The sequence below is a fragment of the Cnephaeus nilssonii genome, assembly GCF_951640355.1.
Source record: "Cnephaeus nilssonii genome assembly, chromosome: 9".
Lineage (NCBI taxonomy): Eukaryota > Metazoa > Chordata > Mammalia > Chiroptera > Vespertilionidae > Cnephaeus > Cnephaeus nilssonii.
Window position 1 is genome coordinate 61,827,627 of NC_137080.1, and position 27,146 is coordinate 61,854,772.

The 27,146-nt window shown below is 43.2% G+C and overlaps 1 protein-coding gene across 5 annotated transcripts in view; it reads right to left on the minus strand.

The window, feature by feature from the left end:
* Positions 1 to 26,580, minus strand: part of SENP6 (SUMO specific peptidase 6) — a 97,362-nt gene extending 70,782 nt beyond the window's left edge. For 4 of the 5 annotated variants that reach the window (XM_079779732.1, XM_079779731.1, XM_079779733.1 and 1 more), the window contains exons 1-3: positions 26,440 to 26,580; positions 10,795 to 10,888; positions 8,763 to 8,823 (exon numbers count right to left, since the gene is read on the minus strand). In XM_079779732.1, the coding sequence (XP_079635858.1) occupies positions 8,763 to 8,823; positions 10,795 to 10,888; positions 26,440 to 26,491 (207 nt within the window). In that variant the 5' untranslated portion in view covers positions 26,492 to 26,580. The remainder of the gene's footprint in view (positions 1 to 8,762; positions 8,824 to 10,794; positions 10,889 to 26,439) is intronic. The other variant, XM_079779734.1, reaches the window with a different exon arrangement.
* Positions 26,581 to 27,146: the final 566 nt, after the last annotated feature.

A 27,146-nucleotide genomic window follows, 5' to 3' on the forward strand; every position in this document is an offset into this window, starting at 1 on the left:
ATCTCAAATCAAAAGAACTGCCCTGGCCAGGTGGCTCAGTTGGTCCTGTACACCAAAGGTGGCAGGTTTGATCCCTGGTGGGAGCAGGTGCAGGAGGCAACTAATAGATGCTTCTCTCTCTGTCTCTCCTCCCCCTTCCTATCACTAAAAGAATAAAAGGAACTATACTAAAAATTCCTGGTTCAATTCCAGTCAGGTCACATGCCTGGGTTGTGGGCTCGATCCCAAGTGGGGACATGCAGGAGTCAGCCAATCAATGATTCTCTCATCATCGATGCTTCTATCTCCCCCTTCCTCTCCCTTCCTTTCCAAAATCAATAAACTTAGATTTAAAATAAAAAAAGCTTTCTGCTAGTGGATGCCCCAAAGCAAGCATCATTGGCATCTCCCCTCCCGAAGTCGTCAAGTCAGAGTCTTCCAAAGAGCCAGAGCAGCTGCAAAAACTATTTATCAGAGGTTTCAGCTTTGAAACAACTGATGAGAATCACCCCCAACTGCTCCCCCCTGCTGGCCTGATCGCTCACAACTGCCCTCCCTTGCAGGCCTGGACCCCTCCCAACTACCCTCCCCTGCAGGCCTGGGTCCCCCCGCAACTGTCCTCCCCTTCAGGCCTGGTCACCCCCAACTGCCCTCCTCTGCCAGCTATCTTGTGTCCACATGGGGGTGTTCATCTTTGACCACATGGGGGCGTCGATCTTGTGTGTTGGAGTGACGGTCAATTTGCATATTACTTTTATTAGATAAGATTATTGGCACAGACTATACAATATATCTAAATTGAATTACAGTACCAGACAATATTATAGATGGGTATGAAGTCTGTGATCATCCATTATCATGTGTAATCAATAAACAATTTAATAACCTCTTGAATGACCAAAAAAATAAAAATAAAAACAAACAAACAAGCAAAAAACCCCACAAAGAATTGTTTAACCTAGCCCTGCTGGTGTGGCTCAGTTGGTTGAACATCATCCCATGCACCAAAAAGTCATTGGTTCGATTTCCAGTCAGGGAATAGTGAAATAGTGTCAAGAAATAGTATTCTTTTGATGGAACCATTCAAAAAACGTAAAAACTGCCGAAGCCGGTTTGGCTCAGTGGATAGAGCGTCGGCCTGCGGACTCAAGGGTCCCAGGTTCGATTCCAGTCAAGGGCATGTGCCTTGGTTGCGGGCACATCCCCAGTGGGGGGTGTGCAGGAGGCGGCTGATCGATGTTTCTCTCTCATCGATGTTTCTGACTCTCTGTCCCTCTCTCTTCCTCTCTGTAAAAAAATCAATAAAATATTAAATAAAAAGTAAAAACTGTTTCAGGTCATAGACTATAGATTACAGGTTGGATATGGTCTATGAGCTTTGGTTTGCCAACCCCTGTATTATAACATTAATCATTAGGTAACTAATGAGAGTAGCCAGTTACTACAATTTAAGCTCCACAGGAACAAGAAGCTTGTCTGTTTTTCTCCCTAGCATTTAGAACACTATGCTCAATAGATATCTGCTGCATGAATAAATATTTCATTGGGGCAGCTAAATGTGCAAAAATTGTCAATATGTGGTATCTTCCACACAATCATCAAACACCACATAGTGAATTTAACTAAAAACAAGTATTCAGGAAATTTAGCAACTAAGAACTTCAGGTCATATAACCTAAAAGAATCTACTACATGATTAGAGACATTAAAGGCATTTAAGTTTATATAATATATATATATATATATACACACACACACACACACACACATATATAATATGTTATATATATTATATATATATATTTAACCTTTTGCACTCGGATGTCGAGTGTGACTCGACATGGTTAGCATCAGTAGCAGCTCGTATATCGAATTGTATTGAATGTATCAATAATTTGAAATATAAAAAAATCCAAATAAATAAGTTTGTATGAAAAAAAACTCCAGTTTTTTATTCTACTGCCACGCTTTGTAAAATCTGGGGTATTTAAAAAATTAAATCCCGAGTAGAATAAAGGAATCAAGAAAAAAGCAAGCGAGTGCAAAGGGTTAATTGATTTGGGGAGTGGGGGGAGAGAGAGATCAATGGTGAGAGAGAATCATTGATTGGCTGCCTTGTGCATGCGCCACACTGGGGATCGAGCCCATAATCCAGGCATGTGCCCTAAAAGGGAATCAAACTGTGACCTCCTGAGCCATGCCAGCTGGGTGGTATTTTTAAGTTCTTAAAACAAAAAGGGAAATAATACATAATTATTTAAAAAAAAAAAAGAGAGAAAAATTTGAAAGAGAACCAACAGAAGTTCTACAAATGATGTCATTGACATGCTTTTAAATACATATATGTATAGATTAAATGGCAGATTAATTCTAGCTGAATATATAAGTTAGTGAATTAGAAGATACCTCTGAGAAAATGACCTAGAATATTAATATTGTACAAGGATGGTTTCTTTCTCTGCTCTTTGCCTTCCTTTTTTAATTTCATATGTAAAATACAGGCTAAAGAATATGGGAAAAAATGGTCTTAATATGTTGAATAAAAGTCCCAGAAAGAATAATGGGGAAAGGTAATAGCAAAAAGATAATAGCTAAAATATTTTCAGAACTAATAAAAGACATACATTCTAAAGAGGAACAATGAAACTACAGAAACTCAACAACAAAGAGGTTATTCTGTGAGAGAGAAGGGGAAGACTACAAAGACACTTTGAACTAAAATAAAAGCTTTCTCCTAATTCCATGTTCATTTTCAAATGGAGAAAAGGAGTTACATTAGTTTAAAGCAATGATCCGTACGGACCTATATATGACATACAAGCCATTGTGAACTTGTAACACGCCACCACCCCCATGCCCTGATAAACAAAAGACTTTAGGAAAGGATAAATAGGCATGAATAGTTTTAAGAAAATCAGCTGCTAGAAAAAAACCGAGATGGCGGCATAGGTAAAGACCTAAACTGCTGCCTCGCACAACAATTTCAAAACTACAACGAAAAGACAAAATGGACATCATCCAGAACCAGGAAGGCTGGCTGAGTGAAAATTCTACAACTAGAAGGAAAGAGAAAAGCACAATGAGACTCCGAGGAGCAGAAGGAGGCAGAGGTACTGAGACGCGAGCGCATAGAGGGCAGGCAACTGAGTGCACAGCTGGCTTTCTCAAGTGGGAGGGAGACAAAAGCTTCTGACTGCGCTGAACTCCAGTTCGGGGCGAGACTCTGGGGACACAGACTCATACGGGGTGAAACTGGACTGTCAGGAAAGAGAAAAGCACACTAAGACTCACAGCAACTGCGGAAAGCAGAGGTACTGAGGTGCGCGCATGGAGAGGGCAGGCTACTGAGTAGACGGCTGGCTTTCTCAAGCGGGAGGGAGACAAAAGCGCCCAACTGCACTCAACTCCAGTTCTGGGCGAGACTCTGGGGACCCAGACTCATTCGGGGAGAAACTGGACTGTCTGGCAGTGGGTGGAACTCGAGGGAGACTTTCTCTCAGAGGTGCTTGCAGCGATTACTGCAGGTCACTGACACCCAGGGGCCTCATAGGGCAGGGCTGAGGGGAAACTAATGCTGTCTGCTCCGCCCTGAGACTCCGCCCAATCCAAGCTGAGCGCAGAGGCTTTTGCAAGTCTTGCTTCATAAGGGTGTCTCCAGCACAGAAGTTATCCCATCATAGACACAGCTGATCCTCACAGCCTATTGGACTGAAGGTCAATTCCTCCCAGTGATACCAACAACAATCAAGGCTTAACTACAACAAGACTGTGCACAAAGCCCACAAAGGGGTGCACCAAGAGTATCCATCTCAGGTAACTGGGGAGGCTGAGCCAGAGGCCCCTTCTGTGCCGCAGCACAGCCATGGCGCAGTTGCTGAGCTCGAGCCGCCGCTGGCAACGCGAGCTCAGCGTCCTGCCAGCCCAATCGGCCACCCCGGCCACCCCGAGTCCCGCCCCCCCACGCCTCCTGGCCAATCGCGGGCATAGCGAAGGTACGGTCAATTTGCATATTTGTCTATTATTAGGTAGTATTGCTATTTGCCCTTTCTCTATAAGTGTGAGAGATGAAAGAAAATTAGTAAAAGGTATATGAAAATCATCATCCTGTCAGAGTCTGGGGAGCGCCACGGGAAGCAAAGTGAAGTCCCCGCCCACCTACATGCGTCTCGAAATCGGGCAAGACCCAGACCCAACTGGTCCCACCCCCATTGGGCTAGTTCCAGACCCAGCTGGCCCCACCCCTGTCAAGCCCTGGGAGAGGGTGCATGGCCTGAGGTCTCCCGGCCCAGGGTAGAGGACATGCCTTGTGATCCCCATCAAGCCCCGCTGGGAGGGGGCACAGCCTCAGGTCCTCCAGCCAGGGTGGGAGGTGTGCCTAGAGGTTCCCATCAAGCCCCACCAGCAGGGGGCACAGCCTGAGGTCCCCTGTAAAGCCCCGCATGACGGGGGTGGGGGCGTGGCCTCTTGCCCCCCAACCTGGTGCTGGGGCAAGGGATGCAGCCTAAGGTCTCCCGTCAAGCCCCGCCGGGTGGGGGGCATGGCCTGAGGTCCCCCATCAAGCCCCACCAGGTGGGGGTCGCGGCCTCAGGTCCCATGGCCCAACACCGGGGCACAGGGTGCGGCCTGAGGTCCCCTGTCAAGCCCCACCAGGTGGGGGGCACAACCTCAGGTCCCATGCTCAGGCCCAGCGCAGGCAGCCTCAGGTCCCTGCTGATTGTTCGTTAAGGCTCTTTACAGGAACTTAGCCACAACTGTGGGCGCAGCCATCTTGTGTTACGGAATCTCTGCCTCTGCTTTGGGCACAGCCATGGTGACTGTTGTGGCGTAATAGTCAATTTGCATATTCCCTCTTTATTAGGTAAGATTGAAATGGCAAGTTAACTCTTATGAATGAGGCATTTGGCAATATGTAGCCGAATTACCTGTAAATTTACACCGTCTGAAATTGCAATTGTAATTCCAGTAATTTATCCCAAAAAATAAACTGTAAAAATATGAAAAGATATAAGTATAAGGCTTTACTAAAGCACTAGCTATAATAGCAAAAAATTGGAAAAAACCTCTGCTCATCAATAGGGCATCAACTGATGGTACGTCAATCTATGCTACACCCATTACCTGAAGCATTAGGTAGCAATAAAAGAGATAAAAGATCTCTAAATATTTTGCTGTAGAGAATGACCTACAGTTCATAATGTTAAGTAAATGAGAAATTGAGGTGCCAAACAGTGTATCCACTTTCTCCAAGAAGAGTGATATCTACACTAATAAAAGAGAAACATGCAAATTGACCGTACCGTCGCTATGCCCACAAGTCAATCAGGAGCAAGTATGCAAATTAACCCAACGAAGATGGCTGCAGCCACGGAGCAAGCAGGAGGCTTGAGTTTCCCCGGCCATGGAGAAAGCCAAGCTTCCTGCCCGCTCTGGCCAGCCCTAGCCTCTGCTTAAGGCTCTAAAATTTCAATTATAGAAGATAAATAAATCCCAACAAAAATGGCGGCAGCCATAGAGCTGGAGAGAGCAGGAGACTTGAGCTGCCCCCGGCAATGGAGGAAGCCAAGCTTCCCGTAGCCCTGGCCTCCACTCAAGGCTACAAAGTTTCAATTATAGAAGATAAATAAATCCCAGATACCAGGACCTCCGCTTGGATCGCCGGGGGGCGTGGATGGCCTGCAAACCACCACAGGCCCCTTGCCCAGGCCGCCCCACACCCCAAGGGAACCCCCACCCTGATCTGAGACACCCTTCAGGGCAAACCAGCCAGACCCCATCCATGCACCAGGCCTCTACCCTATCTAATAAAACATCAATATGCAAATTGACTGTCACTCCAACACATAAGATTGCTGCCCCCCATGTGGTCAAAGATGACTACCCCCATGTGGACACAAGATGGCCGCCACAAGATGGCCAGCAGGGGAGGGCAGTTGGGAGCGACCAGGCCTGCAAGGGAGGGCAGTTGGGGGCGATCAAGCCTGCAGGGGAGGGCAGTTAGGGGTGACCAGGCCTGCAGAGGAGGGAAGTTAGGGGCAACCGGACCTGCAGGGAAGGGCAGTTGGGGGGGGGGGGGGGCAGGCCTGCAGGGGAGGGCAGTTAGGGGTAATCAGGCTGGCAGAGGAGCAGTTAGGCATCAATCAGGCTGGCAGGGGAGTGGTTAGGGGGTGATCAGGCTGGCAGGCATAAGCAGTTAGGGGCAATCAGGAAGGCAGGCAGGCAAGCGAGCAGTTGGGAGCCAGCAGTGCTGGGTTGTGAGAGGGATCCCGGATTGGAGCGGGTGCAGGCTGGGCTGAGGGACACATGCCCCCCCATGCACAAATTTTGTGCACCGGGCCTCTAGTATTCTTATAACACACACACACACACACACACACACACAAAATAAAACAAAACAAAACAAAACAAAACAAAACAATAATGAAAGGTTAAAGTATAATAGGTTACTTCAGATGAAAGAGTGGATCGAGGAAGTCAGGACAAAAGCTAGACTTCTCTGAATAAAACTTTGATAGATTTGACTTTGGAACCACGTGAATAGTTTTTCATAAGTATTAAACAAATAAATTATTTTTAAAAGGCAATTCCTCAAAATAAAAAACAAAGCTAAAAAATGAAACAAGGTGTGGCTCAGTGGTTGTGAAGCATCCATTTTATATAAAAACTGCTGTTTGAAATTTTAACCCTGCTATTTTGGCTTCTGTAAACACTTGCTTGCTTAAATAATAAGGAAAATAAGACTACTCCCATTCCAGAGAGGCCGTGGACTATGCCCCAGACAGAGTTGTCAGTGCTGACACCAGGCCAGGCCTTGGGATATGGTCTCATGGCCCCTTCCCAGCACATAGGCCTTCTTTCCCAGAAGGCCCGGAAGACTCATTCCAAATTTGGGAGACAAAAGAGCTAGGAGAAGTATAAATAGAAAAGATTTCCTCCATGTGGGGGGGGCCCAGAATTTGAAAGGCACATTTTTCTCTGGCCCTGCCCTTAATAAAATGTAACTCCCTTTCTCTGAGCATGGCTTGTTTTTTTCCCAACCTTCTGACAGTTAAGCATCGATCTATGAACCAGGAAGTCACAGTTTGATTCCCAGTTACAGCACAGGCCAGTTGTGGGCTCAGTCCCCAGTGGGGGCCATGCAGGAGGCAGTCAATCAATGATTCTTTCTCATCAATGATGTTTCTATCTATATCACCCTCTCCTTTCCTGTCCAAAGTCAATAAAAATATTTTAAAGAACAAAACAGAATTTTAAAAAACCTTGCTCTCACCTAGCTGGTGGAATTAGCAACCAGGAATAAATAATTTCAACACAGTAATTTAAATATACATTCCTAGTGGAATATACCTGGTGGTGCCACCAAACAACAAGGAAAGAAACAGGATAAAAAAAAATTTAAGTCATTTTATTAGTAATTATATTTTAACTAGAGGCCCGATGCAAGAAATTCATGCACACGTAGGCCTTCCTTCCCCTGGCTGCTGGCATTGCCTTCCCTCTGGCACCCAGGATCCAAGCTTTCCTCATAGCCCTGGCTTCGTCCTTCTGGACGGAAGGACATCCGGAAGGACATAAGTCTAATTAGCATATTATGCTTTGATTATTATACATTGGTATTGTGAAATTATTTAATGTACCTAATAGGATAAAGCAAGTAAGTAATTAGGTTATCATCATTAGGAACTAAGATACTAAACCCAAGACACATATTTAACAATATAAAAAATACATTTTCTCCAAGGCAATAACCATCAAAAGCAAAGACAAAAGAAAAAAATTGGTTTAAATTATTAGCAAATAGTATCAAAGCAATGAGCCAGTATCTACAAAAAAAGGTATTTCATCAAACCTAAGACCTTCTAAGATGTATAATTATTGTATGTACTAATATGCAAAGACATTTTTGAAATTAAACCATGTCGTGAAATTATAATATGCACCTAGACAGATTTCAGATGTCAAAATGTGAAAAATGTGGATCTCAGACTCAATATAAATAGAATTCCTATGAATGAATAATACTCTAAAGACCAAATAGAAAAATGGGCAAAGGATATTAACTGACAGTTATCCAAAAAAAAAAATAAATAAATGGACTACATATATGAAATATGTTCAACCTCATTCATGAAGAAAGAAATAAGATACTATTTTTCACGGGCAAAAATCAAAAGGTTGATAACAGTGTAACAAAAGTTTGAGGAAATGGGCACTCTCAGACTTGCTGATAAATTAAGTATAAATCAGGTATAAGAAAATTAGAAATATATCTAACGTGAACGTGATACAGCAGCTCTCCTTCTATATTCATCCTACAGATATACTTGTGTGTGGGCAAAATTACCCATACAGAAGGCTAACTTACTCAAAATTATTTGGGGGGGGGGGTTGGGGGGGGGGGGAGGGCGGTAGATAACACCATAAATGTGGTGGTAATGAATAATAACAGTACATCATAAAATGAAATGGTACATTGAAAAGAATGGAGATACTCTTAATAAACTTTCATGGATGGTCTTCAGACATATTCATTTTTAGAAGAGTAGAAAACGTCTGTATAGGATACTACCAATTATGTAAGTGTAAGGAGATGAGATGAGAATATCCATTTTGTTTTAACACATAAATACTGATAGAAAAAACAAGAAACTGGGAACATCATTTGCCTCTGGGATAGGAAAGAAAGAGGTTGGGACTTAATTTAAAATGTTAACATTTTCTTCTGAAATATTCATTTTTAGTATATAACTTTAAAATAATTTTTAAATTAAAAAAGCAACACTTGCCTTTTTTCCTTTTGAGGTTTCAGAATCCTCATCTTCATCTATACTGAGTAGATTTGCCTCACTGCATATAAAATAAGGGAGGAAGAAACCTTAAATGGCAATTATGACCCATAAATTAAATTCAGTTTTATCCTCTTTGTTCACCTAATAATTCAGGGATCAGCAAACTTTTTCTGTAAAGGGCAATAGAATAAATATTTTAGGCTTTGTAGACCATACTATTGCCATATCAACTACTCATCTTTTCCATTATAGTATAAAAGCCACCACAGATTACTAGTATATGTGTAGTTGTGTTCCAATACAACAATTAACAAAAATCTAGTGGTTGGCCAGATTGGGCCTGTGTGGCATCATGGTTTGTTGATCCCCACCATAAATGAATAAAATATTTGTCATCTTATATACGGATTTCATATATGGTCACTCATTTTTACTTTCTGTCTTGGATTTAAAATTAGGGGGAAAGGACAGAGAAACAAACTGGTAGAAAACATTAGCTAATGAAAAGGAAGTAATTCCAACAGTATTACCACAATAAAATAGCTATACTTCTACCACTTTGAAAGAACTATCAACTCTTCACTGAGAATCACTGGCCTGAGATTTAAAAAAATCAGACTGATATATCTATTAATAAACAGTTCATGTTAATACCAACTTGTTAAAAAAGCAAGAGCCACTGAAGATCCACTTATAATGAGGAACCAAAGAGTATGATTCATAAATAAAACATACAGGACAGGTAGCACCTTAAAAGACAATTTTTTACATACCCACGACAAATCTTTTCACAGAGGAACTCAAAATACACCCTTGTGAAGACAACTCTATAAGCTATTTTCAGTGAAATCCTAATATTTATAGTCAAAATGTAAAATGTTTCATTACTGCTTATATAGATGCCAATTTTTTAATGCTAAAAATTCTCTCCTTCCAAACACTTTACAAAAATATTTTTAAAATGCCATGCTTTCTACTCAATTTAATTTCAGATTTAATTCCAATTTTTCAAAATGGCTGTCTTTGTTACAGAACCTATGTACTAAATGTCTGTAACAAAAACTATTTTAAATTGAAAATTAATCAGAAATAAAAGACCATAAAATACCAATTTTAAGTGAGAACCTTACCAGTTCTAAGCTCTCCTTCAAATAAAACTTCAGTTCAATAGCTCATAAGTGAAGGCACATAAAATGGTAATGATGAATGGAGCTGTTGCCCAGAAAGAAGTGAAGCACCTACAATATTTAGCCAATATACTCTGAATGACTTCTTGTGTAAAATTTCTAAAACATATTTATAGTTTTGGTAGAACTTGGTGTATATGTTTGTGTTTCTCTAAATTTGCTATTTGTTCTGGTTAAGGAAAAAATCAGATCAATAAACCCAGAAACTATAGCAATGCTGAATCTGTAATACAAATTCTGTATGATGCAAAAGGTTCTATTAAAACCACTATTTGAAATTTTTCACAGAAGTAATTCCAAGTACATTAACAAATATAATGTACACTTTGCTTAGCTTCTGTCTGGGTCAACACCTGTGTTTATCATTTATAGTGTTTCTGCTCTTCTCTGGTGATAATCTGATCTGAGATGGACATGGTAGTGAGGGTTTAACTGGGAAGAAAGTTACTACAGGATCTAAACTTTCATACAAAATTCAGAAGTCTTAATCTAGGTTCACTTACTCAAGATAAATGGCAGCTTTTCAAATCACTGAACAGAATCCCGTGTTTATTTTTACTAAGGAACAATTTATTTAGTTGGAAATCTGTAGTCTGATTGATATTTAATCATAAAGTTATATATATTGCATGCACTTATTTATACATTTCAAAAGATAAATATAACACAAAATTATTTACCAATAAAGAACTGCTTTTTCTTCACTAATGCTATTATAAAAGAGTCAATATTTTCTTAAGAATACCATACTCTTAAAAATATTTCCATAGAAAATAATTTATATTATTTTTCTAATGAAAAATTTCATTCTTATAAAATATCTGAGGGGAAAAAAATCTTACTCTTTATCTGTATCTCCTTCACTTTCTTCTCCATGATCAAAGCTCCAATTATTTTTAAAACCTCCATCTCTCTTAGATTCTGATCTAGTTAAAGCTGAAATAAAAACAAAGATAAGTACTCATTAATAGAGCTATTATCTATAAAATGAAATTGAGCATTCCCCAAGCTCTTTTAGTCTAGAGTTTCTTTTCACTTGAATGCCTTTGATTATTGCTCATGAACACCTTATTTCCCCTAAAGAGAGAAAGAACACTTTAATGTCATCCATGTGTGAGTTTGCTAGAAAAAGCAGCTCAAATTTGTAACATACAATAAAAATGGGGACACACACACATGAATATGTATGAAATGAATATGTATGAGATATTTTTAAAAATCAACCCTGTATCTCCATAATTGATTACTGATTCTAGAAATCAGTGCCTGTTAGTTTGCTTGCCTTATTTATGAGAACCATATCCAGACCACTAACTGACCTTTTCTTTACCTTCATCATCTCTGCCTTTTAACAGAAGGGAAACAAACAAAATATTTTTGTGTTGGCAATATGATGAACTTGTTTAGTGTCTTAGTTCCTAATGATGGCACATGCACTTTCTGAGCAGCACTTCAAAAAACCTCCGTATCAGGAAACCAAACATGCTCATTATGAGTTTTAAAAATTTTATAAGTGCATGGCTGAAAACCGTTGAAGTCATAAACTGGTAAGTGGGAACCTGGAGAAATAAACTTCTGAAATTGTCATTTGAAGCAACATGACAAAATCCTGATGGCCTAGAGCAGGGGTCCTCAAACTTTTTAAACAGGGGGCCAGTTCACTGTCCCTCAGACCGTTGGAGGGCCGGACTATAGTTTAAAAAAAACCATGAACACATTCCTATGCACACTGCACATATCATATTTTGAAGTAAAAAAACAAAACGGCAAAAACACCCACAAGTGGCCCGCGGGCCGTAGTTTGAGGACGCCTGGCCTAGAGCCTGGTTTATAAGATCAAGTTTAGAGCCCCAGGGCCCTGGCTGGTGTGGTTCAGGTCATTGAGCATGTTCCCATGCACCAAAAGGTCGCCATTTGATTCCTAGGGTGTGAGCACATGCCAACATTTCAGGCTCAATCCCCAATAGGGAGTGTGCAGAAGTGTGTTTCTCACACATCAATGTGTCTCTCTCCCTCCCTCCATCTCTATCTAAAATCAATATATATATAAAGTTTGGGGACACAACAAAATGAAGGGTCAGACTGAATACCAGAATACCTGAAGGGCAACACTCTGATTGAGTGAACTAGGGTAAAACAAATAAACTCACTGAAGAATTCAACAATGGGAATAATAATAATGTCCTGTCCTTGCCTCTGGATTTTTGGATTGAATTATTTATATATATATATATATATATATATATATATATATATATACACACACACACACACACACACACACACACACACACACACACACTAAGTATATATTCCCATGATTAGAGAATTCCTAACCATAAACTCACAATTACTCAGATTTGGGACCAAATGTTTTATAACATACACTAGAGGCCTAGAGCATGAAAATTCATGCACTGGAGGGGGCAGGCCTGCCCCCTTTCACAGTCCAAGAGCCCTTAGGGGTGGGAGGCGACCAGCAATCAGGGGAAGGCGATGCCCCCATCACACCTCTGCTGCTGCCACTGCCCGCAGCGCAAGCCTCAGCCGGCCCTGGTTACCTGAGCCTCTGGCGGCCCTGGGCAGCCGCCATCTGAGGCTTGCCTGTGCCTCAGGCCGGCCTTGGGCGGCTGGGGGACTGAGGGGAAGCGGGGGACTCCAGAGGAAGGTGGGCCTTGCCTTGCTGCGTGCCTGACACCCCAGCAGGGCTGAGGGGACTGGGCGCTGCCATCTTGTGATTGTGGGCGCTGCCATCTTTGAGGGCATGGCAGTCAATTAGCATATTCCCTCATTGGCTGTGGGTTCCGCCATCTTTGCAACAGTGTGAGGGTTATAGCATATTCCCTCTTTATTAGATATAATGGCCCAGAAAAGCCCATAATTTTAAAAGTCTCACAAGAAAAGATGCTCACTAAATAAAAATCAAAACTATAATGAGATACTAGTTTGCACCCATTAGGATGGCTATTTCTTTATAAAAATTAAATATAATAAGTAGTAGTGATAAAAATGTGGAGGAATTGAAACTTTTATGCACTACTGGTGGGAATGAAAAATGCTGCAGCCACTGTGGGAAAAGTTGGGCAGTTGACTAAAAAGTTAAACATAAAATTACTCTATGATCCATCAACTCTACTTCTGGGTATACTAGGTGTACTGGTTAATAATGCGGATTTTTTTCAATAGATGGAGTTACACATATGTTGATATATATGCGATTTGATATGTATGCTATTTTGTTGTATTGACAACAAGCTTAAAAACTTCATGTGTCAAATTTTCTGAAGGTGTTAACATCATAGATACTTTTACACTTAAAAATGTCAAATTTCATGCCAAAAAAAGAGCATTTGCAGGAAGTTTTAATTCATTACTTTATTTTGAAGAAAAGTGCTGCTGAATACTTCGGGAAGCTTATGGTGAACATGCTCCATCTCAAGATACTTGTGAACACTGGTTTAAATGCTTTAAAAGTGATGATTTTGATGTGAAAGACAAAGAACGTCCAGGTCAAACCGAAAAAATTTGAAGACCAACAATTACATGCATTATTGGATGAAGATCCATGTCAAATTCAAAAACAACTTGCAGAAAGATTAAACGTTGCTCAGCAAACAATTTCCAATCATTTACAAGCAATGGGAAAGACTGTAAAGGAAGGAAAATGGGTGCCAAATCAACTGAATGAAAGACAAATGGAAAACCGAAAAGTCATTAGTAAAATGTTGCTTTAAAGGCATGAAAGAAACTCTTTTTTGCATCAAATTGTGACTGGCGATGAAAAGTGAATTTATTTTAAGAATCCCAAATGCACAAAATCATGGGTTGATCCAGGTCAACCATCAACATCGACTGCAAGGCCAAATCGCTTCAGAAAGAAGACAATGCTCTGCGTTTGGTGAGATCAGGCAGGTGTGCTGTATTGAGCTTCTAAAACCAGGTGAAACCGGTAATACTGATCACTAGCGACAACAAATAATCAATTTGAACCACGCTTTGATTGTGAAATGACCAGAATGTGCCAGAAGACACGGCAAAGTAATTTTGCTTCATGACACACTATCACACACTTCAAAACCCGTTAAAGACACATTAAAAGATCTTGCCTGGGAAGTATTAACCCACCCGCTGTATTCAACAGGCCTTGCTGTTCCGATCGATAGCCCATGCACTTTCTGAGCAGCACTTCAAAACATACAAAGAAGTGGAAAATTGGGTCTCTGAATGGTTTGCCTCAAAACAAGAAAAATTTTATTGGTACGGTATTCACAAATTACCTGAAAGATGCAGGAAATGTGTAGCTAGCAATGGACATTACTTTGAATAAAGCACTTTTGATGTTTCTCTTGAAATTATCATGTTTTCTTTGATTACAGAATCTGTATTATTAACCAATATACCTAGTATATCAAACTAATAACTGAGGGCATGGACTCTGACACTTATACACCAATATTATAGCAGCATTATTCACAACTGCCAAAGGTGGAAACAACCCAAATGTCCACCAACAGATGAATGGATCAACACACGTACACACGCGCGCGCGTGCACACACACACACACACACACACAATTCACCCATAAAGTAATGAAATTCTGATGCATGGTACAACATGGATGAGCCCTGAAAACATTACACTGAGTGAAATAAACCACTCAGGCAGATACTGTTAAGATTCCACTTATATGAGGTACCTAGAATAGGCATTTTCAGAAAGTAGAACAGCAGCAGCTAAAGGGAGAGTCGAATGGAGAGTTATATTTTAATGGGTAGTTTTTGTTTAGGATGATTAAAAGTTCTGAAAATGGATAGTGGAGATAATTGCATAACATTATGAACATAGTGCCAATCCGCAAAACTATACATTTAAAAATGGTTAAAATGGTAAATTTTATTTTATGTATATTTTACCACAATAAGGGAATGTTTGTAAAGACAAAAAACAAACAAAACTTCTAAATGAATAACATCCGATATAATAAAAGCCTAATGTGCAAATCGACCAAATGGTGGAATGACCAGTGAATCAACTGGTCACTATGATGCGCACTGACCACCAGGGGGCAGAAAGCTCAATGCAGGAGCTGCCCCCAGCCTGCAGACCCCAGGCTAGCCAAGGCGGGTGCCAGCAGGGGCCCCCAATCGCCCTGCTGGTCGCCGCACAGATCGTCCCTGATCGCCGGCCAGGCCTAGGGACCCTACCCGTGCACGAATTTCATGCACCGGGCCTCTAGTAATTCGATATAAATCATCTCTTAATAAACATAAAAGTTAGGGGGTTAGGTAGAAGATAAAGGGGAGATAAATTGTGATGGAAGGAGACTTTACTTGGTGTGGTAAACACACAATACAGTATACAGATAATATATTGTAGAACTGTACACCTGTATAATTTTATTAACCAATATCTCCCCAGTAAGTTCGATTAAATATATATATATGTAATTTCATTGCAAGCCTCAAGAAAAGAATTTCAAAATACGTGCATTCACAACCAAAAATATCATTAATCAGGAGAAATTACATCATTAAGAGTAAATTTGAGGGAGAACCAAGACAGCATAGGTAAACACCGATACTGGTCACCTCCACAACCACATCAAAATTATGACTAAAATACAGAACAACCATCATTCAGAACTTCCTGCAATCTGGCTGAATGGAAGTCCTACAACTAGAGAAGTAAAGAAAGTACATTGAGACTGGTAGGAGGGGCAGAGGCACAGAACAGGCTGGTCTGACACCCACGTGCCATTTATATCAAGTGGGATATCTAGGCTGCAGAAGACCACCCCTACCCCTACCCCCACCCCTCACCATGAGAAGAAAGGGGTCCCAGCCCCACACTAGATCCCCAGCCCAGGATTCCAGACCTGGGAAGAGAAGTCCCCATAACTTCAGTGGGGATTTTCTCTAAGTGGCACAGAGGCTGCTGGAGATCCAGTAGGTCCTCTTAAAGGGCCAGTGGCCAGACTTACTAGGACTCTATCCTTCTGGTGCACGATCAGGGCTGAGGTGATTTTTTCCAATTCCTAATGTATAAAACCTTTATCCTTTAGTACAGAAGACAAATAGATTGTCTAATATTAACTCACTAGTGGCCCAGTGCAGGAAATTTGTGCATGGGGGAGGGTGTGTGTGTGTGTGTTCCTCAGCCCAGCCTTTACCCTCTCCAATCTGGGACCTCTTGAAGGATGTCCTACTGCTGGTTTACAGGGATCGGGCCTAAACTGGCAGTCGGACATCCCTCTTGCAACCTGGGACTGCTGGCTCCTAACCGCTCACCTGCCTGCCTGCCTGATTGCCCCTAACCACTCTGCCTGCCAGCCTGCTCACCCCCAAATGCCACCCCCTGCTGGCCTGCTCGCCCCCACTTTCCTCCCCACTGGCCTGCTCACCCCCAACTGCGCCTCTGCTGGCCTGCTCACTCCAAAATGCCCCCCCCGCCGCTGTCCTGATCACCTCCAACTGACCCCCACTGACGGCCTGCTCGGCCCCAACTGGCTGCCCTACTGGTCTGCTTATCCCCAATGGCCCCGCCCCCCCACCAGCCTAATCATCCACAACTGCCCTCCCCTCTTGGCCTCTAACCACCTCTGCCTCGCCCACGCCACCATGGCTTTGTCCAGAAGAACATCCGGAAGGTCTCCTGGTCTAATTAGCATATTACCCTTTTATTAGTATAGAGGCCTGGTGCACGGGTGGGGGCCGGCTGGTTTGCCCTGAAGGGTGTCCCGGGTCAGGGTGGGGTTCCCTTGGAGTGTGGGGTGGCCTGAGCAAGGGGTCTGTGGTGGTTTGCAGGCCAGCCACGCCCCCATGGGGTATGAGTCCCCACTGGGGGGGGGGGGGGGGGGGCCATGGCCAGCCTGGGTGAGGGGCTGATGGCTGTTTGCAGCAGGCTGGCCATGCCCCCCAGCGACCCAAGCTCCCAGACCCTCCTTTTTTTTTTTTTTCAGCGCCTCCTTGAGCAGAGGCCAGAAGCAGGTATTGGGATTTATTTATCTTCTATAATTGAAACTTTGTAGCCTTGAGCAGAGGCCAGGGCTGGCTTCCTCCATCGCCAGGGGCAACCCAAGCCTCCTGCTCACTCCAGCTCCGTGGCCGCTGCCATATTTGTTGGGTTAATTTGCATACTCGCTCTGATTGACTGGTGGGCGTAGCAGAGGTATGGTCAATTTGCATGTTTCTCTTTTATTAGATAGGATAATGATGTCTGAATATAATATTCTTAGGAGGAATTAAATTAGACTTCTGTGTGAGTCACCAAAACCACAATATTCTTTTTGCCTCAGGATCCAGCTTTTTATTCTGCAGTGTTTTCTGCTTTACGAACTTCATTCCAGTGGATTTCTATGGACCTTTTACCAACAAGCAACTAGTTCTATCCAAGGCCATCATAAGGCAGCAGTGTGGTGCTATTAGTGTTGCTGGAAGCTCACTGATCTTCTACGGAATATGAATATCAAATGGTGTTACCTTATCCCAAAGTGATGAGGTTGGCTTTCAATTTAAAAAATAATTTTTTAAAATTTATTTCAGAGAGGAAGGGAGAGGGAGAGATAAACATCAATGATGAAAGAGAAACATTGATTGGCTGCCTCCTGCACACCCCACACTGGGGATCAAGGCTGCAACCAAGAGGCATATGCCTTGACCAGGAATTGAATCGTGACCTCCTGGTTCATACCACTGAGCTCAACCACAAAATATAGTTAGCTCAAGCTGATGCACACAAAGCTCCAAAGCCAGTAAATTAACAACTCCGTAATGATTGATAAAGCCAAGTGGCTCCAAATGTTCTTTTAGCTACAAGGAAAGGAGAAGAGGACTATCAAGGTGACATGGGAACTCAGCACTCAATCAGATAGACCAATAAAACACTTTATCAAAGTGCAAATGCATAACACGACAGAGAAAACTGGCAGTTCTATAATAAACTTATATTAAAAGAAGATAGAGATAAACTTGAGAAATGGTAAAGCCTGGAAATGGTTGAAGACAGAGGAGACTCAGAAACTGATCCCCAGATTGTAAAGAAAATGCTTAAGATTCTCAGACTTAACAAAAAACAACAAAAAAGATTCTCAGACTTAATTGCTATTGTGACAAAGTTAAATCATTCTTCGATAGTTCCTGTGATGGTAATAGAGAATGGAGACCCAACGTGAACTGAAGAAAAAAGATTAAATGCCAAAACATTTGGAACCTCCGCCTCATTCAAACTGTGGCCATTGGAATTATGGAGGCAGAGAAGATATTGATTTCCACAGAGGCAAAGTCAACCATGGCCATGATGTTCCCAAGATTTAGTAGCAGATTCATCTATTCAAAGTTGTGGGGGCAAAAAGTTTATAGATTCTTGAATAGAGGCAAGACAATAGGTTAGTATATAGTCTACAAACAAGTCTTGGAGAATTTCTAGCTCTTCATTTCCTAAAAAATGGCCTCAATCTTTGGAAAAAAAAAAAAGACACCAACAAACCTCTGAAATTTACTATACAGTGGACACCAGCACTTTTCTCTCCCTGCTCTGTTTCAAAGATTGTAAGCAGTTAATATTGGATGGGGGGAAAACCCATATTCAAAACTAAGGTGAAATGTTTTTTGAAATATCAAAAAAACTCCAAAGGTAAGAACATGGCTTGGTTTTTTTGTGTGTGCTTCTTTAAAGTATATTTTTATTGATTCCAGACAGGAAGGAAGAGGGAGAGAGAAATATTGATGAGAAACATCATGGATTGGCTGCCTCCTGCACGCCCCCTACTGGGAACCAAGCCTGCAACCCGAGCATGTGCCCTGACTGGAAATTAAATCCTTTTTTTTAAATATATTTTACTAGTAGCCCGTTTGCACGAAGATTCGTGCAATAGACCTTCATTCACCTGGCTGCCTGCAACAGTTTTCTGCCGGCACCGGGGACCCAGGCCTTGGCTGTGGCCACCGCCTTCTGCCTTCTTTCAGGATCGGGGCTTAGCCCCGGGCGGTGGCCTTGGGCTCGGCCGCACCCAGCATCCCTGCTAAGGATCGCAGGAGCTGACCCCCAGTGGTTTCCTGCGATCCGTGCAGGCTCCCTGCTGGTGCCCTTGGTGGGCGTGGTTGGTGGGCGTGGTTTGGTTGGTGGGCGTGGCTTGGGCGTAGCGAAGGTGCGTCAATTTGCATATTTGTCTATTATAAGGTAAGATTGATTTTTTACAGAGAGGAAGGGAGAGGGATAGTTAGAAAAGTTGATGAGAGAGAAACATCGATCAGCTGCCTCCTGCACATTCCCCACTGGATATGTGTCCGCAACCAAGGTACATGCCCTTGACTGGAATCGAACCTGGACCCTTAAGTCTGCAGGCCGACGCTCTAGCCACTGAGCCAAACCAGTTAGGGCTGGAAATTAAATCTTGACCTCCTGGTTCATAGGTCAACCACTGAGCAACACTGGCCAGGCTGGCTTGTATTTTTTGTTTGTTTTTGCTACTTAAGGCTGTAGTTTCAGATGGCCTCAACGTAGCTGTTAACTTGGGACAAGGCAGAATATCTAAACATCCCAATTTGCCTAGGACTATCCCAATTTTTAGCACTCTAAGAAAAATAATGACTGTTTATGCTGTTATTTACACTTTTGAAACAAATTACAAATTGTGTGGCCTACCTTGTTCTTTTTAGCCTCCTAAACTGTCCAGATATTAGAAACTTTTGGATCTCACAGGAACTGTCATTTTCAAGTTTTAAGAAATACTATGACTTTGTTGAATTAAAAAAAAAATACAACTTGGATTTGAGAGGAAAGATGGCTGTGTAGATTAAAGACAGCTGCATATTCTTTGCCACTCTTCCCCTTGAATGGTGGAATCTAATTCCCCTCCCCTTGAATCTGGTCTGGCTCTGTGACATTTTGGCCAACAGAATATGGCAGAAGTAATACTGTATAACTTTTGGGGTTGGGCGTTAAGAGACCCGTTTTTGCTTTCTTGAGTTCTGTTTATCAACAAATGATAAATCCTCATAATTCCCTGTTATTTTGCCTTTTCTTGTCCAACCCTCCTCCCAAAGGTAAAGTAGATAAGAGGAAGTATGCAGAAGCAAAGGGACTATAAGGGAGAGAGAAAGGAAATGCTGAAGGAGGTTAGGTCTATAAATCAGGTCCCAAGTTCCAATTCCAATTCCCCACTAACTTGCTATGGGTCACAAAACAGAATCCACTAATACCTAGAAAAAGAAAGGTAGTAAGTAAAAGAAAAACAATACAACTAGAATTCAAATGAAAGAAGTGGCAAGATGGAAGAGAAGGAAAGCAAGAGAAAGTTCTTTTCCTACCTGCTAAGAAAACAAATATAGTAATACCAAGTGACATATAGTGCTTAGAATTATATGACTCGAATTGATCTAAGAATTTAATATATATTAAGACATTTACCAGTGATTTTCATGGTAACCTTATGAGGTAACTACAATTATTATCCTTGTTTTACACACATGAAAACACCGAGGTTAAATAATCTATCCAAGATCACACAGCTAGTAAGTAGTAGAGCTAGATGTTTAATTCCAGCATTCTGGTCTCTGAGTTCATGTTCTCAATGAATTTCTAATGAAAATCACTTCCATTTCAAGTGAGTTTCTACTCTACTGTTCCATGTGCATACAAGAAATAAAGTGATAAGTAGAATTTATAAATTCAACTGGGATGAAACCAGAAAATACATATACTTATGTAAGTAGTAAATAAGGAATGGCACCATGATATAGTTTTTAAAAGTGGTGTAATCAGAGACAGTGAAGCATGGAACAGACTGATGAATTTAAGAGGGAAGGCGGGGGGGGGGGGGGGGAGGGGGGGCGGGCAGTGCTCAAGAAGAGATTAGCCAAAGAACTTATGGACGGGAGAAGAGTGGAGGGGGTCACTGATGGGGAAAAAGGACAAATGTAATACTTTTAACAATAAGGATAAATTAAAAATTAAAGTGGTGCAACCAAAAGAAAAATGAGCAGAGCTAAATGGGAGAACTTTGTGGCGTGTTCCCCTGGGCAGACTGAAACTAAAGACTTTGCATATATTAATGGAATACCAATCATCTAGAAGAAATTGTGCTTTAGTTAAGATGTATTGTGAAGTATTTACTGTCCCCAGTTAAAAGTGACAAACTAATGGAGTTGAATTACAATTACATGTATTTATAACCAATTAAGTATGGCTAGTATGGCTTAGAGGAAATGGAAGACACTTCTCATTTGGAGATAAAAGCAATTTTGCTGGTATAGAGGACAATACTGGTACTGCAGTCTTTTCAGCCTACTGGGCCAAGTCCACAAAGGAAGAAGGGCCAGAATAAATAGGAAAACAAGAGGTGTGGGTGTGTGTATCCTGTATAATAAAGAGCTAATATGCTAATTAGACCGGACAGCAGAATGACCTTCTGGAACGATCAGTGGGTGGGCCGTGGGCCCACGAGGCAGCCCTTGCACGAATTTCGTGCATGGGGCTTCTAGTCCTATATAATAAAGAATATACAAATTAATCCTCACGCTCTCACAAGATGGCTGCCTACGACCAGGCCAGCAGGGGGGTTAGTGAGGGATGACCAAATGACTGAACAAGCAGGCTGCGTGGGGCAACAGGCTGGCGGGGGAGGCTGTGAGGGGCGACCAGGTGGACCGGGAGGGGGGGGGCAGTTGGGGGTGACCAGGCCGACAAGGGGGGCAGTTAGAGGTGACCAGCTCGGTGTGGGGGGGGGGCAGTTAGGGGCGACCAGGTCGGTGGGGGGGGGCAGTTAGGGGCGACCAGGTCGGTGGGGGGGGGCGGAGTTGGGGCAGTTAGGGGCGACCAGGTCGGTGGGGTGGGGGGGGGGGGCGGAGTTGGGGGCAGTTAGAGGCGACCAGGCAGGCAGGCAGGTGAGCAATTAGGAGCCAGCAGTCCAGGATTGTGAGAGGGATCCTGGATTAGAGAGGGTGCAGGCTGGGCTGAGGGGACACCGCGCCCCCCCCCCCCCCACACCCTGTGCACACGTGCACTGGGCCTCTAGTGTATGAATAAAAGGGAAAGCAGAAAAAAATGGAAGAAAATATTGCTGAGCAATTATTTGGTAAAAAAAAAAAAAAAAAAAAAGGAAAGGGAAAGCAAACTATATATGAACAAGTGCAGCATAAAAAAGAAGAAACAGCCCAAACCGGTTTGGCTCAGTGGATAGAGCGTCAGTCTGCGGACTGAAAGGTCCCAGGTTCGATTCCGGGAAAGGGCATGTACATTGGTTGCGGGCACATCTCCGGTGGGGGGTGTGCAGGAGGCAGCTGGTCGATGTTTCTCTCTCATCGATGTTTCTAACTCTCTATCCCTCTTCCTTCCTCTCTGTAAAAAATCAATAAAATATATTTTTTTAAAAAAAGAAGAAGAAACAAATGTGAGAGGAAGTAAACTTGTTAAGAGGTTCCAGAGAGAAGGGGAAAATATCAAAAGAAAGGTTACAACAAGCTAACTAACATCACTTCTGCAACAGTTTCCTAACTAGTCTCGCTGATAACCTCTTGCTCCTCTAAAGCTTTCTCTATGTGGTAGCCAATGACCTTTTTTTAAAACAAACCTGATAATGGCACCTCCAATCTTGTACCACTCTCCTTGCTAGCACCACACTGTCCTCCTTTTAGTTTCCTAAACATGCCATGCTCCCTCTATTTTATTCCCTCTGCCTGGAAAGCACTGTCTACCTACATTTTCTTTTTCAAGTGCCCTGATTAGATCAAATTCTCATTATTATGAATAATCCTCTTTTGCTGCACTTGTTATAATTTTACATTTACAAGTGTGATTATTTGACCACTGACTTTCCTCTCTGGACTAAAAACTCCATGAAGAAACCATTCTCACCGCCCCCCGCCCCTCCAATCATTGTGCCTCTCAGCATAGTACCTACAACATTAGAGTTGCTCAATAAATATCTGTTAAATGAATGAACAAAGAGAAACCTGCCAAACTATCACAACTGAAAAGGGGTTATAAGACAACCTTAAATGAATAGTACAGAAAGAATCAAGTCAAAGAAGAGAAAGAAAAAAATTCAATACAAGCTGTGATCTAATTAAATTCACAGAATTTTCATGGGATATTACATGCACAAAATAATGTACAACAGTTGATAGTAGGCCTCCTTTTCCTTAATGAAGCCAGAAAAAGAAATGGTTGGTAATAGCATTTACTTAGTGGGTATAAGAATGTAAAACATAATTTAGAATAAAGACATTTCAAACTCACTTTCACCAAAGCAGCGCTATTAACTTCTAGGTCCTCTACCAGTCTACTCCACATCAGTAAATGAAATTAACCCCCAACATCTCAAATAAAAAACTGGGAGTCATCTTTGATTCCTCCCTTACTCTGATCCTCAGGATAAAATCCATTACAATCCTGTTAGCTCTACATCCAAACATATCTTCAGTCTCTCCACTCCTTTTCCCCAATCTCCACTGCCACTATCCTATCCCAACCCTAAACTACTATAACATTACTACTATAATATTCTAACTCACGTTCCTGCTTTTACGCTTGCTCTTCTCCAAGTCATTCCACAGAGCAGTCAGGGATTTTTAAAGATAAATTATATCATGGCACCCCTCTGCCCCAAACTCAGTAACTTCCCACTTCTCAAAATGAAAAATTTATTATCTTGTATGATAGATCTGCTGCTTCTCTTTCACATCACTCTGATTGCATTTCACTCATGACCTTTTTAACAAATGGAGCCATCTATTATCATCTCAGAACCTGTACACACATCATCCTCTCTGAAGTGGTCACCTTCTCAGGAAGGCCTTTCCAGAATTTTTAACACTATGTAAAATGGCTTTACCATTCTTTCCTTGTTCTGTAAGTATATTTCTTTCATAGCCTTTATTATATTATCTTCTTTATTTCATTAACAACAAGTATGTTCCAAGTGTAAGACATAAGATGGTGAAGAAACAAAGTCATTGCTCTCATGAAGCTTATTTTTAGTAGGACTGAAAAACATGAAAACATATGAAAAATACAACAGTAAAGGGAATACCAGGTGTTTGTATGTGTGTGTGGCAGCGTGGCATTTTAAGTAAGTTGTCAGGTCTGAGCAGACCTGAATAAAGTAAAGGGAACAATGTGAAAACTTGGGGTAAGACTGTTCTAAATGGACTGTTTAGTTATTTAAGGGTTCCCCCCCCCCCCACTATACACTGCTATAGTCACCTTGGTACAGTGTCTAGCACAGAATAGGCTCCAAATATTTAATGTGTGAATGAAAACCTACATCAGTTTTTCAAGAAGTCTACTGGAGAGTAAGAAAAGTATACTATGTAGATGTTTAAATATTAAAACTTAAGGACCTATGAAGAATGCAAAATATATGGCAAGTTACAGTGGAATATTCTCTTATTAAAAGTGTAAAACACCAAAAGAATTAAATTAAAAAATACTAGGGAATATTATTCTTTTATTTCAAAAAATGCAGTACAATATATGAAAATCCAACAAGAAACTGAAATCCTTGCTTTCCCTTAAGCTCATATTCTAAGCAAGTTACCATTTGCTTTCCTTATGAGAATGCTGAAGGAGACATGACTACACTCAAATTTATCACCTGGACATTCATAGACCTTTAAGTTAGAATAAACTAAAAGCAATAGTTCGAAATTCACATCTGCCCAGTATCTGTTGGCTTTATTTGTGCTATTTCTTTTTAAAATATATATATTTTTTATTTATTTGAGGAGGGAGGGAGGGAGAGAGGAAGGGAGGGAGTGAGGGAGGGGGGAAAATCACTGACTGGCTGCCTCTTGCACGCCCCACACAGGGGACCAAGCTTGCAAGCCCGGCATGTGCCCTGACTGGGAATTGAACTGTGACCTCCTGGTTCATAGATCACATCTCAACCACTGAGCCACACCGGCCTGGCTACTTATGCTTTCTATCCCATGTTCATATAGTCAAAACTTAAACTGAATCAAAAGCATATAGAAGCCCAAAACTTAACACAACATAAAAGTACAATCATCTGCATTAACAGAATATAATAAGCAACAGTAAGACATCTTTCGAGGTACCAATACCGAAACAAAAAAATGATGCAACACAAGCTGCATCACTATCAGCCTCCAACAGGCACCTATTCTGCTCAAAATAGAATAGAGATAGAATGGAGATAATATTAAATGAACCCAGAAAAACTTGCACACTTTCCACATCTTCTTAACTAAGAATTTCATATTAAATTCGCATCACTTTCAGATAAAGGTTGGCTTCATAGCAAGGTTAAGATTCCTTTTGTTCTGCTATACACGCATGGAAGCATTAGGTAAATTAAGATTTCTTCTCCCACCCACATCTATTAGGCCCTTTTCGTTCATTAGACGAAGGTGGAGTAGCTACTGCTGTTTCCAGGCCTTGTTAATAAAACCATAAACAAGGCTTACCCACCCACCCCTCCGCACCCTCTTAAAGAACCTGTTACACCACAGTTAAGTACGTCCTTAATTTAGAAATGTTTCTAATTAGTTATTTTTTAAAAAGTATTACTTATATTGCATAGGAGAATCATCTTGCCAATTACCCAACTTTGTGACAATCCCTGCCACAAGCAGATACATCCATCTTCCTAAACACTGGGTGCAGCCAGTTAGCAGTGTAAACCCTGAAGCCATCATCAATCTAAGCAAAGTTCTTTGTCCACAACTACAAAGAACTTAGCTGTATTTTGGGGTCCCTTATATAACGGCAAAGAGCCAATACGGTTCCCCATTCCCACCCTCCCTCCCCATCACCACCATTCCCAACAATAACCAACAGGCAGGTTTTCCGAAGACTAGCGTTCCTCCACCGACAGCAAACGTTTCCCTTTCCCTCACAGGTGATCAAAAACGGGAAACATCCCAACTTTGCCCATTAGCTTTGGTGACTGCCCCAAAATGGAGATTGCGAACCCTCATTCTTTCTCTAAATAAAATCACCTTATAAGATATTTTTGGCAGAAACACGTTCTGTAAGAACACCAGAGGCGGCCAGGCCTCAGCGGAATGCGGGCTGCAGAGGGAAGCTTGCAGCTTTGCGAAAGACAGGCGGCGGGTGTAACCCCCGCAGGAAGGCGACCTCCCCCCTCCCGGCTCGGGCCGGATCCCCACCCCACCCCCCGTGGCCATTGGGAACTTGCCACGAACACCCGACGAGACGTGGACGCAGTCGGCTCTCATCCTTTAGGCCTCCACCCAAAATTCCAAAAACGTGACACTTAGGCGTGCAACTCGAGCTCGCAGCCGACCCACCCGCCCGCTCGCCCGGCGCGGCCCGGCCCGGCCCCAGACCCTCGCACCCACGGCCTCGAGCCCGGCGCCCTCGCAGCCCATTCCCTCCCCGACATCCCCCCGGCGGCCCCCCCCCCGAACCTACCCAGCGCGAACAATCGAATATCTGGGGGTCACGGGCCATAGGTTCCCGTATTTCCCCACCCCAGCCCCGCAAGGGCAGACATGGAGGTACCTTCCAGAAAAGCAATCTCCCCGGAGCTGCCGCCGCTCTTGCCAGCCGCCATCTTCCTCCTCCCACGCCGCCGCCTTAATCCATGGCCCTCGCCGCCGCCGCGCTCGCCGGGCTGGGGGGCTGCGCCGCAGGGGGGGGACCGCCGCAGGGGGGCGGGCCTGCGCTGGGCCGTGGGGCGGTCGCCGCTCCGCGTCCGGACGGGCCTACACAAAGGCCGGCGCTCGGGCCTAGCCGCGCCGGGGTTCTCCTCAGGCGCCTCCGGGGCGCTGAGCGCGGCGGCGACGACGGCGGCGCTTCCCAGGCCCGGCTCCTCTCGGCCCACGACTCCCCATCCACCGCCCCCGCAGGCCGCCTGAGAAGCCTCCCCCCGCCGCGGGCCCCAGGAAGAGAGCTGGAAGGCGGGCACTCTCACGCCGCCCCTCGGCCCGGGCCGCAAAAATGGCCGCACCCGCCGCGCTCGGCGGCGAGGCCTCCGCTACCGTCAGGCGCCCAGGCGCGCCTCGCCCCTCCTGCAGCTGCCGCCGCCGCCGCCGCTACGGCCGTCCGCCCACCCCGCCCAGGCGTGAATGCATCAGCGGAGGCCTCTGCGACTGTCCGTGCGCAGGGGGTGGGTCTCCGCCCACGCCTCGCGTCCGTCGCCACAGCAGCCGCGCCGCCGCCGCTGCTCCTCCCCCACGGGCGCCGGAGCTGCCGCCCGCTCCCGCCCC